General features: G+C 49.7%; 1 protein-coding gene across 2 annotated transcripts in view; it reads right to left on the reverse strand.

The window, feature by feature from the left end:
- Positions 1-1,056: 1,056 nt before the first annotated feature.
- The window catches only part of LOC146437304 (gamma-aminobutyric acid receptor subunit beta-4), a 69,859-nt gene continuing 54,642 nt past the window's right edge, over positions 1,057-16,273 (reverse strand). Inside the window, exons 5-9 of one of the 2 annotated variants that reach the window (XM_085060104.1) lie at positions 11,362-11,444; positions 7,278-7,415; positions 5,502-5,654; positions 2,593-2,837; positions 1,057-1,578 (exon numbers count right to left, since the gene is read on the reverse strand). In XM_085060104.1, coding sequence (XP_084916230.1) covers positions 1,201-1,578; positions 2,593-2,837; positions 5,502-5,654; positions 7,278-7,415; positions 11,362-11,444 — 997 coding nt within the window. In that variant the 3' untranslated portion in view covers positions 1,057-1,200. Of the gene's footprint in view, positions 1,579-2,580; positions 2,838-5,501; positions 5,655-7,277; positions 7,416-11,361; positions 11,445-16,273 lie in introns of both variants that reach the window. The other variant, XM_085060103.1, reaches the window with a different exon arrangement.

Consider the following 16,273-nt stretch of genomic DNA (forward strand, 5'->3'; position numbering starts at 1 on the left):
AAATCCCTCTCTCCCCTCAGCAAGTGCCTATTTGCACACTTTGCCTCCCCAGCTCTGCCTTCGTGAAGTTGCAATGAGCAAACAAACCCCCTCTATTCCCCCCCAGAAACACACTGCCAGTTAAATGTCATCTGCGTTCTCTTTCTACAAAAAGATATTACAAAACCCCCCTCCCCAGCCCCCCTCCCCAGAAAACATGCTTGCACACACACATCCATGGACACACGTGCCCACACACGCACACGGATGCTCCACACACACACACATACATTCACACAAGAAAAACAGCTTGCAAACTCCTGAAGGTGGAAAAAGGCATCTTCCAAATGTGCCTCGGTTTTGATAAGTTCCCTCCTCCCCCCCTCCCATAAGCCCACATTGCCCCTTCCCTCCCAAATAATTGCCTCGTCCTCCCCCCCCTTCCCAGCTCTTCCAAAATAAATATTTCTTTTTATTTGTTGGTTTAAAAGATTCTTTTAGGCTTGTAAGCAAGAGAGAGGGAGAGAGAAAAAGAAAAGAAAAATCTCATAGCGTGAGGATGAAACCCCATCATCTCATGAATCCATGAAAGAATAAACATGAAGGGGTTCAGAGCAGTGACAGAAGAAGGATTAAAAAATATAATAAGACTGAAAAGTGAAAGATGAATTTCAGTAGTGAAATGGAAGTGAGGATAGAGCATTAGTGAGCACAGCCAAAGATAACCTATCGCCCCCACCAGTTTTTGACTCAATTTCTTTAAATCTCCCCCCTCTTTTTTTTTTTTTTTTTGTTTTTTTAAACTTTTCTTGGTTTTGGGGTTTTTTTGTGTGTTTTTTCCTTTTTTCTGTCTTTTTTTTCTTTTTTTTTCTTTCTTTTTTTGTTTTTTTTTGTTTGTTTTTTTTTTAGTTTTTGGTGTTTTGTTGGTTTTTTTTTTACAATGGTTTAAGTCCTTCAGCAGGAAACCAAAATCAAGACAAACACATCCCTCCCTGAAACCAAACCCCCTCCCGTACCTTTCTCTCCCTTTACCCCACCCCACACTCCGTGGTTCTACATGTGCTGAAAAGAGAAGAGTAAGCTTAGAATAAATCTAATGAACCATAGGAATAAATGACAATGATAGTAAAGAGTAAAACCCAAACCCAAAAGACCACAACACTCCTGTGTTGTCATTGTCTGAGTGTCTGTCCCTATTATCTCTCTCGGAGGCCGCAGGCATCAATTTACATAGTACAACCAGTAAACAAGGTTGAAGAATCCAAAAGTGATCGGAAAAATGATCCGTGACCACTTGTCAATGGTGCTGACGTCCGCCAGGTCTGGGATTTTGAGCTTCAGCTTGGATGACCGCCGGCGCAGGCGGCAGTTGGCGCGGTTGCGGGCGGCGGCGTGGTGGGTCAGCGGGACGTGGCGGTCCAGGGTGGGGTGGTGGCCAAAGCCATCCCGAGAGGCCAGCGGCTTGCGGAACTGGATTCCTGAGCCTTCGAAGGACATGACAGAGTTTCGAGAGTCGCCCACGCTGCTCATCATGTCCGTGGCCAGCAGCTCGTTGTTCATCTCCAGAGTGCTGAGGAGGATGTTACCGTAAGGGTCAACCTGGAGAGGGGAACACAGACACAGAGCTAGTGGGTGTGCTGGGCAGGGGCCACACACCATCAGGGGCCACTCTGGACAGTTTTCTCTCTAAAAATACTGTTGGAAAATACAGAACATTTAAAATTTATTAGATAACTTTAGTCATTTGTTGGTTCACCTTTGCCAAGGGGGGAAGAAAATTGAGGTTTCTCTTTGAAACAGTCTGTCCACCCAGGGTTTGAATTTCACTGGGTGAGGCCTCAATCAGCAAAAAGGATATTCCTAGTGTCTGAGAGTTTAACATCTACAGGCTGGGAGCAGCAAAAAGATACAGAGGAGATAAAGGGACATAATGGATATTAACCCCCTGGCAGGGTTGGAGATACCCAAGCTGGGAAAAGATTGACAAGAGAACGAAAGAATGAGGACCAAATTAGTATTGAAGGAGAAGGGATCAATAACCAGTAGATCGAATACTAAGAATTGCATAATGTAGAACCAATGAATGAGAATTTCTTTAATGTATAAATATGTGCAAAATTCTGGTAAAGAACTACGTGTGGTTGGAGTGATTTCCACTGCACATCCTGACCAGAATAAAGTAATGCCTGACTCATTAATACTTAAAAGATGATGCTGGAGAGTTTGTTTTCTTCCCCAGAGTTTGGTGACAAAACCCCTGATCAGGCAATTTGTGAGCTCTGAAGGTGCTGCATTTGAGGGTTGGAGGACCAGCCAGCTGTGCTTGCAGCAAACTTTTGAGTGGGGAAAGTGTGATTCTGCCAACACAGGAGGACCAACAGCCCCAGAGGGACTTTTGGCTACACCTGCCCCATGCAAGAGGAGGGTGCTGATAAGACTGGCTTGAGGATGATGACAAAATGATCAAGGAGGAAAAATTCCCAGTAATCACCAGACAAGGGGAACTGGAGCTCATTTCTCATGATGACCACAAAGGCTGCTCCACAGCTCACCCAGGGGAGAGCCTGAATTCTCCTGGCACAATGAAAGGAGAGGACAAACCTGCTCTCTCACCCTCTTCTCCTCGTAGCGGTGGCGCTCGTTGTTGGCCTTGCTGATGCGCTCGCTCTGCTTCTTCTGCTGCCGGGGCCCTCGCCCGAAGAAGATGTAGTTGACAAAAGCATATTCCAGGAGTGCCAGGAACACGAAGACAAAGCAGCCCATGAGATAAACATCGATAGCCTTGACATAGGGGATCTTGGGGAGAGTCTCCCGCAGGTGGGTGTTGATGGTTGTCATGGTCAGCACCGTGGTGACCCCTGTGAGGAGAGGGCAGGCGCTCTGTTACCCACCTGGGAGGGTTGCCTGAAATGCCATTCTCGGCTCCCACATCCCTCCTTCCAGCTGGACAGCCTCAGGAGGGATGGGAGCAGTGTAACTGGGAAGGAAATTGTCATTATTCTAAGCCCAGATGCCCAGCACAAATTGCAGCAGAAAATGAACCAGCAGCAAACAGTGGGAGAGAGTGTCAAAGCTGAGTATCATCAGCATGATGGGGATCAACATCCTCTGGACCCTGTTTCTTTGAGGCCCCCTGATCCTCCTTTTTTCTCTCAGTGTGGTAGGAAATATTCAGTTTTGCTCTGCCTCTTACCCTCTTCTCCTCCTTTTTTTCTCCTTCATGAATTCATCAGGCTTCACTGTGTGCTACTGAATGCCTCAGCATCCTTGGCATGAATTTATAATCTGCTGTGTCTTCCCAATGCCGTGAACTGGAGAAAGAGTGAAGAGATTTCCTCTTCATGACACTCTTTTTTTTTGCCTGCCTCGTAGGCTTGTGTCCTTGACCCCATCAATTCCCACCTTCCTCTCACCAGCTTTACCATTCATTACATCAATTATCACTTGTACACATTCCTCCCATGGTTCTCACACTCTCCTTTTTAGGCCTCCTCACATTCCTTGCATCCTAAATAAGCATTTTGTGAACACTTTTGTCCCCATCTACTCAGTTCCAAAAGCCTGATTCACTATGATTACTCTCACAGCTTCAGCCCTCTTCTTCAGCTTCTTCTCAGACTCTTCCCTTCTCTGGACTGGCAGAGTGGCTTCAGACCTGCCTCTTTGATGGTCTTCTGCCATCCAGAAAGATGGCAGTGAGCCTTCATACTTCTGCTGGGAGTGGGAACTCTTCCTCTTCAACCTAGTCTTCTCCTGCTTCTCTAGCTGTTCTCACTACCTTGCTGATCTTCTTTTCTCCTTTTTCCTCCTCATCTCTCTGTTGGCAGCTCTAATGGTCTCCATGACCTTAATCTGCTCCTGTGGTTCAGCCCCACCTCTCCAGTGATGGCTCTCACAGCTCTCTGTGCTCCCTGGACCTCTGCTTGTCCTGTTTCCCCTTCACCCTCACTGTGTCTTTAGTGTCATTCCTGATAAAAGACTGAAAAAACTATTAGCCTTCAGCTGGGTAAACAGAAGGGAGATATATTTATATACACACAATATATTACATGGTCTATATTTAGGCAGTAGTCTAAATATACAGAAATCTGAGGCAAAGAAAGGGAATGTTCTTCATGTCTCCATTAAAAGCTGGACAAATTGCAATGGAGGCTTAGGGCAGAGGTAAAGAGGAGCTTTTTGACTTCATGAGCAGGTAAATCTGGAGATAAAGGGACCAGAGGAGGCTGTGGGGTTTCTTTTTTCAGAGCTTTTTAAGGATAAGTTAGATAGAGAACTATCAGGAATAGTTTAGGGAGAGCTGTTGCAGTTCTGAGCTACAATGCTTTTCTTCTGTCTTCTCCTTTGTGTCCAGATGTCAGCAGAAATCCAACAGCTGTGTATCTCACCTCCACCCTTTTCCTTGTGCTTTCACTGTGTTAACAATGTCTGTCTCTTCCTCTTCTCTCTCTGATTATACTCCTGTCAGTTCAACTTACCTTTTTAATTTACCAAGTTCTCCTTCTTCCTTCCCCATCTCTGCTCCATCCTCTCCAAGCAGGCACAGCCAAATCCCCTGATTTATATCTTGGTGCAACCCACCCTTCCTCTGGGTCTTCTCAAAGCCTTCTCCCAGAGCTAACTCAAGCCCCCAAGCCTTTCTGTGAGACACAGCCTCTGCCTGAGCTGTGTGGCCTCTCTTGTCCCACTCACAGATCCAGCCCTGCTCCCTCCTTATCTCTCCTGTTGCCTCTGAACTTCCCCTCATGTTGCACAGCCCATTCTCATATGGCAGCCATCCCCCCTTTCTCCTGCTCCTCCTTCAAAACCCTCAGCTGCCATCCACCCCCACTTCCCTTCTGTTGCTTAAAAGACCTCATTTTTTCCCCTCTTATAGGAAAACATTCCTATTTAGGGGAGCATGTGCCAAAGAAGAACTTGAACTTTAACTGCTGTCCCACATTTGCCTTGGCCATGAAGGTCTTCAGCTGCAAAAAATGTGTGTACGGGGTCTAAACTATCATGAAAATGTGTAATGCCCTTTCCCTTATTTCTTTCATTTTTTAACCATTCCCATACAACTTTTTGGCCCTCCACCTTCAGCATTTATAACCCAAATGACCAGTCCTGGCACACCTGTTGGCAAAGAGGTGCCCAGATTTCTGTTCTCCAGAAAACCAGTGCAAACCAGAGCCAAGGAACTGGTGGGCTCATGGCATGTCAGGGTCTCACAGATCTGAGAATCTGTGACCATTCATGTTTTTGTTTAGAGAGTTTAAACTCACTCCCAGAATATTTTTGGCAGAACTTTTACTGATTCAAATAAAACAGACTCCAGTTTGGGAAGTACTAATAAATAAAAAAATGTAACTCTTCTGACTGCAAATTTAAAGTTTGTTCTCAGAAAAAACCACAATGCCCATTTGGGATGACAACATTAACAGACTTGCTTAATTGCTACCTCATAAAGAAAAGGGATTTTCTTTGTTACAGCTGTCTTCCTTCAAGAAAACACCTCCAAAATATAATAAAAACATCCATACCCAGTGCCACTCGTGCAGCAGAAGCGTCATAATTGATCCAGAAGGAGACCCAGGACAGGATGGTGATGAGGATGGATGGCATGTAGGTCTGCAGGATGAAGTAACCAATGTTCCTCTTAATCCGGAAACTCAGGGACAGGCGCAGATAAGAACCTGCCAACGAGACATTAAAGGTGCTGTCTGAGAGGAGGGCAAGGCTGTGTCTGTGGGAAGAGCTTAGGTTAGGAATTGAAATTTGATTTGGAAAATGTTCTCAAGGGGAAGGAATAATGAGAAATCTCCTGTTTGCTGCAGCTGGTTTTGCAGGCTCATCACTTTTTGAAAGGGGTCTCTTCAGAATCTGCTCAGTTGTCTCAGAGTATTAAGAAGGAAGAAAACTCTACAAAAGTCCCATTATTATATCAGTCATCATGGGAGAATGGCTGTTCAGTGCTGGAATTGTTATTAAGGTGCCAGCCAATTTGATGGAGGCTTACACAGGAGACTTTAACCCTAGATCTGGGTGCCATGAGATGATTTTCCAATGTTTCATCTGCCAGCTCTGCCTCCAAACAGCAATGAAGATCTGAATCATATTTTTCCCATGCTGTTCTAAAAACGGGTTATGGTCAGACTGGGCAAATTCATATGCAAATAGAGCACTGTTAGTTAATCTGAAGGTCTCTTTTTTATTATTTTCAAGTTGTTGCAACTTCCTCCTAATCTTTTAGCAAACCTAATGAGGATAGCGAGGACAAGAAGTACTTTTACAGTCCTTCCACTGGAGCAGGCTAATTTTGACAAAGTAGTGTCTCTTTCATTGCTGTGAGACAAAGTCCAAGTCCTTCCTCCTTCCCACCTCTGTCCCTTAGGCAGCACAGGAGCCTGAAACAGGGTGGAATCCTGTTTGGCAGCTAAAGTAACATGAAAACAACAGTTTGTAACCATCAAGGATGTAGAGTGGGATAAAGAAAGTGTTGTTTTCTCACCACTATATGCCACATGCTTGAACACAGTGTTTCACCAGTCTTTTTTTTGGAAGGTTTTACCTATTTAGACTGCAAACCTCTTTTAGAGGAATTCTGCCTCTTGTTGTGGGGTTCTGGATGATCACTGCAATGGGACCCTGCTCAGTGCATGGCCTTGAGGCACTGCTGTGACAACATCACCATCTGCCACCACTGCTGAGAGGCTCAAGCTGGGTTTTTGTGGCAGTTCAAAACTTGTCCTGTTTGACAGGTGTGTGCTGTGCTGTTCTGGCAGTGAATTCCACCCCTGATCAAAGTGAAGAGAGCAACCAAAATCCAGCCCACTCCAACTTTCCAACTGGCAGCCTCTGAATCATCCCAGGTATTCTCTCCGAATCTTTTTATTGCCATGTACAGATGGGTTTGCATCATTTCATAGCCCACTTGCTTCTCAATGGATATATTTTCTCCTTACTATTGCACCTACATTAGCTTTGAAACCCAGAGGTAAACCACATAAAAATTAGACAAAGGCTGAGAACCTTCTAAAGAGGTTCTGAGCTCAGTCATTATTTTGACTAAGAAAAGGAAACAAGTGCACCAAAGAAAATGATCCTGTAAGACTTTGAAGAGAAGCAGCCATAAAAGAAAAAAAAAAAGCAAAGCTGGTGGGTGCAGAAGATGAACCCTTTTAGGGTTCCTTTTCTTCTAAAGGAAGCCTAAATTGAAGCCTAGATCCTACATTGGTGCCTCAGCATCTGAATCATAGGGAGAACCAACTGACCAGCAGCAGGTTTGCCCATTCCATGCCTCCCTCCAGCAGACTCACCCGTGGTGAAGACCACTTCCCTGCTGACCAGCCTCTGCTCGATGATGGTGAACTGGGGCAGCTCCAGCACCTCCATCCCTGTGACAGCAGAGTCGTTCCCTTGCCAGAAGAAGACAATGTCATCCACCGTGTACCCATCTGAGGGAGGAAGGAGCACAGAGGGACAGCTCAGCTGATAAGCTGGACCAGGTCACACCCCCCCATTTGCACTACGGTGATCTGGAAAAGGATCCAAAAGAAAGCCCACACCATGCCTGGCCTCTCCCTGCTGATGTGCTTTCCTTCTTCAGCTGAGCTTGGAAGAGGAAAAATTGGCCAGGACTCCCACTTCTGGCTAGAATTCAGCAGAAAAAGGTGAGGTGTGGCTCATCTAGCCTTGACTTGCACTACATAATCCCCATGACAGGGTCTTGTGCACCAGAAGCCTCTGTCAAATGCACCAAACACAGCATTTTGCTGTTTAAAAACTGCCTCCTTTTACCAGGAGGGGGAGACCACACAGTGCAGACTGGTGGGACTGGGTAAACAGGGCATCTTGGTATTAAAAATACTGGGTATTAAAAATTCCCAGAGAGGAAAAGACCTACAGCAGCTGAAAAGAAGTTTGAAGATCAGAGCACCTCCCTTTTCTAAGTACTCTCAACCAAAATTCAGCTCCAAGAAGTGAACAGTCCCTGAGGCTGGGGGCTGCTTTTACCAAGTGCTGGTTGAGAAGAGCAGTGAGAGAAGAGAGGAAGGGGAGTCAGACTCATAACAAATATTCATCCCTCACATTCTAGGGCCATGGGTTTGTTAACTCAGCCAAAAGTGCAGCTTCTTGCCTTAACCCCAAACTGTACATGCCAGACAGGGCTGCATGGGCTGGAAATGAGACCCCAGTTGCCATGGACTCATGGGGAATGAGGCCCAGGGGGTAAAACCATGAAACCCCTCACCCACCAGCACGATATTCACAGCCTTGCCCTTCCCTTGTGGCAAGGATTCGTCACAACTTGAAAATTAACAGTACTTGTGTGTTTTGAAGCCCTTTGGCTGTTGCTGCACAAGGGGTGACTCTCACCCTAATTAAGCTTCACAGGAGCCCCTGTGTGTGCAGTGAGACATGGACAGGCTTTGGTCCAGCTTGGGGCAAGGAGCCTGTGGAGCAGGAGCCTCACCTGTGCCCACAGGGCTTGTGCTCAGCACCTGCACTGCAGCACAGGCAGTGCTGGCCATGCCAGCAAGGGTCACAGCCACCCAGGAGAGCTGCCACCAAACCCAACACAGAGCATCAGTGGGATCAGGGCAGTGAAGAGCTGTTGAATGCACCATGGAGGAGAAATTCTTCTCTGCTGCTTTGGGGGCTAAGGGTTAGCCCAGAGCAGAGCTGAACCTTTGAGGACAGGCTCATCCTGCAGCTGCTGAGTGGGCAAAGGGCTCAGCAATGTGCTCTGATCTCACAGCTGACCCTGCTTTGAGCTGCAGGCTGGGCTGGAGACACCCTGAGGTCCCTTCCCAAACGGAATTATTTGATGACTGTGCAGTCTCCAAACCCACATCCTGCGCTCTCAGTAACTGCTGCGCTTATTCACGGGTGCTAAAATATAAACCCAGTCTTCCAAAAGCCGTGCCACATCTGCTTCTGGTGGAAATCAGCTCAGCCAGGGCTCCACCTCCTCTCCCAGTTGGCATCTTCTTGCTCCCAGAGTGGTAAAGCACTCACATCTTGGATCCCACAGGTTCCCAGGACCATTGGGTTATCCTGCTCCCAGCCCAGCTTTGTGCACAGGACCAGTGTTTGCATCACTCAGCCCCAGGGCTGGAACCAGCAAGGAGCATCCCAGTCCCCCCCACTGCTGCCGGTGGCTGATTCCAGCAGCTCCAGCGCTCTCACAGCTAGGAAACATTGTGTACGATTTCACATCTGAATTCATCTGGCTCGGGCTCTCAGGCTCCCGTGGTTGTTCTGAATTTCTCCGGGAGGTTCCTGAGCCCTTTCCCCCGCCGCTCCCCTCTGCAGAGGTGCACCCAGCCTGTAAACAATTCCCCTCTCCACCTCCTTCGCAGTAAACAAACCAGATTGAGCTATTGAGGTTTCTCGCCGCACAACATCTGCTCCAGCCCTTGAACCACTTTTGAGCATCTTTCCTCAACCTCTTCCGATTTCTCAACTTCCTCTCCAAATTTTGGAACCCAAATATAGGCAGAGCCCCGTTCCCCATCTCAGCGGCACGTTCAGAGGCCAATCAATCCCGAGCTCTGACTCAGGCTCCCCTGGTTTATATAACCAGGGCTGGCTCCAGCCCTGTCTGCCAGAGCCACCGAGCTCCAGCCGTGCTGCCCGGGGCTGCCATCCCTCCCTCACCTCCCTGGGTGGGTCTGAGCCCCTCGGGATGGCCCTGCAGTGCTGCACACAGGCACAGAGCTCTGCACCGGCTGCCTTCAAGCCCATTCCGGATGGATTCCGATTGGGAAGGATTCAAATGCGCAGCGAGCAGAGCCCCGCACGCTGCTATCTTCATCATCCACAAATTTAACAGCAGTGACTTCAAATTTACTTCCTGATCAGCAATGAAAATGCCAAATTACGGTAACTAATTTTAGGAGATCTCACAGTTAACTAGCTCCATTCCATTTATTCCATGACCTGCTGGTGTTGGGTACCAATTTTTGTATTTTTCTTTTTTTTATTGTGGCATTATGCAATATGAAATGGAGCATGTTTTTCATGAAGCCATTTTTTAAAAGTGTTTCTAAAGGGAAAGGTTGCTCGGTCTAAAAATAAATGCTTCGCTTTGATTTCTAGCTTTAAAGAGAAAACCAAATTTCCATTTTACTTCTAAAAAGTAAACGAACTTTCACAAAGACAAGTCATTTCCATCTGAAATATCAAAAAGTATTGATGTGACATCTTAAAATGTCAGATTAGCAGCCTGTTTGCAGCCTGCCTCATCAGGTTTTTGTTGGATCCTGGCACACAGATGGGCAGGGGTAGACGTGGTGAGGGTTATTTTTGGGGTGGAGGGATGGAATCAACAGGCAGTGGCTTCTCCCCTACAGGTAAGAGCCCTGAGCTGCTGTGGGGCAGAGGACCCCATTTGCCTTCTGCTGCTTCCCAAACCCAGCACCCCTGCACCACAAAAGGCCTTTTTCTCTGAGGTTTGGGTTGGTTTTCTTTGTTAAAATCCTTTGGTTTTACAATCCAGCCCTAAAAGGACTGATATTCCAGAGCCGTGTGGAAGCAAAGAAAATGGAGCCGTGAAGATTTTCAATGTGCAAGTGTGTAAAAGACAAAGGCTCTGAGGAAGGAAACAATTGGCTCTCTTCATCTCCGCCTGGGTCTCAGGAATATTGTGAGGAAATGTAGCTTTGATGAACAAATTGGCTTGACATGACCCATTAAGAACAAAATCACAACACGGGGAACTGTGGGTAATTCCCTGCCTTCTGTTTCCTTGGTTCTACTGTAAACTGTTCTCAAAACTGAGAGTGGCAGTGGCAACTCTCCACTGAGGAGTAGCAGAAATGACATTCTGGCTTTGGTGCCTCCAGCAGGACATCACTCCCATCCCATTCCCCTGCACACGGCAGGATCCTGGCACAGGATGGGGATGGCAGCTCCCAGCCAGGGGGGCTGTGGGAGCTGGAAACAGGAATTCTCTGATAATCACAGGGCTGCAGCATCACTGTGCTGCTCTGGAGCAGCCCTGGAGGGATCCTGCAGGGCATTTTTATCAGGGACAGCCAGACCTCCTCTGCCAGCACAGCTGGAGGAGGATTTCCATGGGAGCCCAGGGAACATGCAGGCAGGGAAGGACGGCATGAGGGCTTGGGTGCCACCTCCCACACGGAGTGGAGCCAGCCACGAGTGAGGACAGCATTCCAGGGATTCCTTAAGGCTAAGGGAGGTTTCCCCCACCCTCCTGAGACTGATTGGAATGCCCAGCATGCTGCTAGAGCTCTGTTTTCCTGGGAATTTCCCCCGTGAGGTGCCCTCAGGCTCCTGCAGCACCCCTGGGAGGCATCCCCCTGTGGGAAGCTGCGGCTGGGGCAGGTGGCATCAGGTGGCACGGCGTGGCAGGGGACAGGCACGAGGCATACGCACAGCTCTCGATCTCCAGCGTGCAGTTCTGCTGGTCCAGGGGGTACCTCCGCAGGTCCATCATGCAGGCGGCCGTGGTGGTGATCCTGAGAGGGGAAGAGAGAGAAAAAAAAATTAAAAAAAAATCAGTTGTGTCTGCTCTTTTCTTTTAAAAAAAAAGGAGAAATGAAAGGCAGAAGTGAAAGTCAAGCAGCATTTGGGGCCGCTGTTTCCCTGGAAACCAGGGAGATCCGGGGTGGGAGGTGTGCGGGGCGGGGGGCTGATGCGGCTCACCCCCAATGGCACGGCACAAACCCTCCGTGACTCACGTCAGCAAGGCAGCATCTCTATCGGCGGGGTGGGGAGCGATCTGTGCTCCTCCTGTCTCTCCCTTGAGAGAGACAAAGAAGCCGGGAGGAGGCACAGCTCCGGCTGGGGGAGAGAGGCTGTCAGCATGGAACGGGGAGAGAGCCGACACGTGTCCGTGAGGCTGAGGATGGATGGATTAAATCACCCAGCACTGCCCGATGGGGTAGAATTGCTGACCACATTATGCCCCCTTTCCTCACGAGTTGCCCCAAACCCCCTAATTATAGCCCCCCATCCCCGTGCACCCCCATCTTACCCACTTTGGCACTGCCAAATTGCCAAACCCAAAAACCCAGAGCCCTCTGGCAGAGCCCTCCCTCTCCTTACCGGGGTCACTCGTGCACAAATGATTGTGTGGTCATCAAAGACATATGGGGGGTGTGTGTGCATCCCCCCAGAAAATCAGTGTGGGGAGAGGGTAAGGGTGGGTGTCACTTTGGGGGTGCTGGAGCACTGCAGGGACACAGAGCAGCTCCGTGCTGAGGTTCAGCTGAGGATGCCAGCAGGGTCCGTGTGTGTTACACATTGCACAGGCAGGAACACTGTGCATCCCTGGGATGGGAGATTTTGGGGTGGGATGGATAGATGAGGGCACGAGGCAGGGGCAGAGTTAACTCCCCAGCCTGGCAACAGCACCCTGGAGTTCCCAGGCTGCCCCTATTTCTCAAATCTATTGCTCCCCTCACCCTTTAATGCAGTCTTCTTCCCGTGCCATGGATGTGTGCAGAGTGCTGGAGAGGGGGGAGAGATTGCTGCATTCTCCCCCTATTTTTTTCAATTAACCATCTGGAAGGCATTAATCAAGCTACACATTTTTTACTATGTAGGCATAACCAGTGAACTGTTAACTAGAAAGCTTTTTCTTCGGAGCCCTGTGGCCTGGGAGAGAGAAAATAGAGGAAAAAAAGAAAAACAAGAAAGCAGGGAGGATGAGATGGCGAACCAGTGAAAGAGAAGGGGGGAAAAAAAAGTAAAAAACATCAATGGTAGAAAAAGAGACCAGAAAGGGGGAGATTCTGGGTGAAGCTGGATGCAAAACTGGAGATGGGGAGGATGGGGGAAGAAGGTGGGAGGATGAGCATCCGTGGCAGAGGGCTGCCCCAGTGGGGGTACAGGGGCAGGGGCTGTGGCAGGGCAGGCTGGCAGCCCCGCAGAGCTGCTGGCTCTTTAAGAAATCTCGTGTGCTAAATTTATCTTCTCTGCTGTCTGTGAAGTCTGTTTGTAGGAGATGAAGCCTTGAGGAGAGCCTTTGCCACTGCCTGCCGTGCTATAAATAGATCCGAAGAGACGAAGGGAATTTATATATATCCTCACTGGGTCTAGATACAACACTGCAACTGCCCTCTCTCCGAGCAGGGGGCCCAGGCGAGCTCTTAACCCTTTTATCTGGAATGCACTCGGGGTGGAGGAGAAACCTCCGAGGGGGGGAAGGACGACAGGACAGGAACCACTTAAAAAATTACCACGGCGGCTTTGCCATCGCACAGATTGCTTTTACAGCCTCCCAGCTTGGCACCTCTGGGAGGGCAGCTGGAAACGCAGCGCCCATCCCACCCTCATCCTCCCGCACGGGGGGCACCGTGGGGAGGGTGTTGGGGGCAAATCCCAGCCCAGGGCAGCTGCAAGCTGGGCAGGGAAGCCCAAGGTGGGAGGTGCAGAGTGCAGGCCGGGCGCTGGGACCAAGGAGTCGGGCACTGGGACCAAGGAGTCACGCACGGGGATGACTCATCCATCCCCAGTGCCGCACACAGCAGCCACTCCGCGGATTATACTGCACCCCTGGGAAACAGCGGCCACAAACGCGCTCTCCTGTTTTCCCCAAAGTGCGAGATGCCAAAAAAAAAAAAAAGATTAAATGAAAATTTTCCAGCCCATTTGCAGACCCCGCGGGCTGGAACCTTTGCACGGTGTCCATCCCAAAACCGCAGCCTGGCTGGCTGAGTTGGCTGCGCAAAGGACAGCCAGGCTCTGCTCGCAGAGGGACCCTCTCCTCTCGCCAGGATTTGCTTATCACCTGCAGTGCTGGTTGGAGATGCGGAGCGTGACACAGTGAGATATGGCTACCACACTCCATGCACCAAAACCTGCTCACGCTGGCAGCTGGCATAAATCCACAGCCACTCCAATGATTTTTGCAAGATCACACCAGTTTGTATCAGCAGAGATTTACATCAGGGCAGAATTTAGCCCTGTTGATTCAGGAAGGAGGGACAGGCAGGACAGAAAGGAGAAAAACAAGATTAAGAGGACATTTGTCCTCAAAAAGCCAGATGATTTCTCTTTCTTTCCAATCAAAGGGCAGGTGTATCCACACTGTGTAGTTGAGCGTCCTCCAGAGACACCCCAGTTTGGTGCAGATCCCAAACTGTGGGTGATCTGCCCACATAACGCTGCTTGGGCAGGTGAGAACTGGAACCACGTCAGGTTTTGTTGTGCTTTTTGAGCAGAGGTAGCACAGCTGTGCCAGGCTGGAGCCACCTGCTCGTCCAGCAGCAGTGCCTGGCCAGCCCAGGGACACCAGCACTGCAGGACCACTGGGATGTGGGGGCCTGAAGTGGAACAGGATGCCAGGGGCAGCTGGCCTAGGGCACCAGGTCCAGCTCAGGCCCTGTCTCTGGGCTTCCTAAACCCTGATAAACCAACTTGGGATAAAGCATTGATGTGCCAGAGAGGATGGGAGTGTTTAATTCTTTAGACTTTAGACCTTAAGAGGTATCCTGGACATCAGCTTCCCTTTGACACACCCTGCTAGAAGACTCAACATTCACCGGCTCCTAGAGAGGCCAAGGAGAGCTTTCTCCAGCTCCTTTGGTGGCTGTGTGCTCTCTGTGGGACTCATGGACGGATGAGAGGCTTCATGCACCTCTTGCAGTCAAAGGGGAACAGAAGCAAGACTCAGTCACCCCAGTGATATTTTGGGGTCACAGCACATGCCACCGCTGGTCCAGAAGGCCACAGGACCAACATTTGCCTCGTTCTTGAATAGGTATAAACAGATTACCTTGATCCACTCTGAGCTGTTGTGTGAAAAGATGGGTTTGCTTGGCACAAGGAAGGCTGCATGGGGAGATTGACACTGAGGAGCTCCTTAACAGGGTTAAGAGAAAATCAAGGTGGAAGTGAAGAAAGAGGTGGAAAAATGAGGAGATATGATGGCACAAGCATTGATAGGGAGTGGAGATGACAGAAAGGAGAGCAGAGAGTACAGGACAGACTACCAGGGTAAGGGAAGAGAGGAGGGGATGCAAGGGGTGAAGCAGCCTGGGGAGGAAGAGCCGGAGGGGAATGAGAGGTGAGAAGAGGGAAAGCAGAGGAGCAGATAGTCACTCTGTGAGCAGGGAGATGAGGAGACAGGGAACAAACCATCACCCTGTAAACAGCTCTAGTCAGAGCACGCTGCCTCCAGAAGACACGAGCACAGTGAGAGGGAGCAGGGAGCGCGGGGACCAGGGGGAACGCCAGGCAAGGATGCCACCTTCCCCGTGGCGTTAGCATGAGGCGCTGGCGCCCGGCCAGCCTGCATCTTCTCCCTCCCCCTCCTCCTCTCCCGCTCCTCTACCCACCTCCCTCCCCTTTTAAATTCAGAAATTTGTGTGGTGTGAAATTTCATCTGCTTTGACGGCGATTCACAGAGACACAGCCCGTGGAGGGGAGCGGCTCTCCCGCGCCGAGCGCTCAGCGAAGCGTCCAGCGCCTTCCACACCGAGCCTGGCCACACCACCCTGCAGCTCCCCTTCCCTGCCTCCATCCCTACCCACCCCACAGGCCTCTGCCCACCCCTCACATTCACAACCTTCACAGCTCCTCCCCCATGAAAAAAAGACATTCATGCCCTCGCCGCTAATTGTTCCTCCCGAGGTCTGTAGGCAGCCGTGCTATGGGAGTAGCCAAGTCCTCACTGCCCTGCTACTCCACTGCACAGCTGGCAGGCAAACACAGTTCATCTGGGGGGAGACTGTGCTGTGGAGAAAGCACCGTGCATCTCACAAAAGAAAAAAGGGACTGGGATGAGATTTTGAGCAGCCCTGGCAGGCTGTGGGCTGATGGAGATTCCCTTCTCTGCCACTATCAAGTGGATCAAGCAGGAGCCAAAGCAACATGGATACCTCACTCTGGAGAGGGCCCTTCATCCCCAGGAGAGGTAGAGACCACCTCTAGGAAAACATCCATGAAGCTCTAGGTCACACAGGGTTAGCGCTCAGTATCTATTTGTTACAAAGAGGAAAGCTCTGCCCACTGGAAGCTTGGATGGCCACAGCAGATGATGGCATGGGGAGGGTGATGCAGCCTTAAGTGCTGCCCCTGCACTGCTGCCTGCTCTGCACAGAGCCTGGCAGCAGCAGAGCATGGCCCCAGCACAGCTGCAGCTCCAAAGGGAGCGCTCAGCTTGCTGCAAACCATCAGTTCTCCACAAATATTTCAGTTCTCTGACATGAACACACCACCAGCCATTTCATTCCCCCTCTGATCCTTCTCATCACTGTTTACTTATTAATGGCTTCTTCTGTCTTATTTAGAATGATTATATAAGTCCACAGGCCAAGAGCAGCACAGAGCTCCAACTTGC

This window comes from Lichenostomus cassidix, chromosome 4A, assembly GCF_008360975.1.
Source record: "Lichenostomus cassidix isolate B80296 chromosome 4A, HeHo_3.0, whole genome shotgun sequence".
NCBI classification, from domain to species: domain Eukaryota; kingdom Metazoa; phylum Chordata; class Aves; order Passeriformes; family Meliphagidae; genus Lichenostomus; species Lichenostomus cassidix.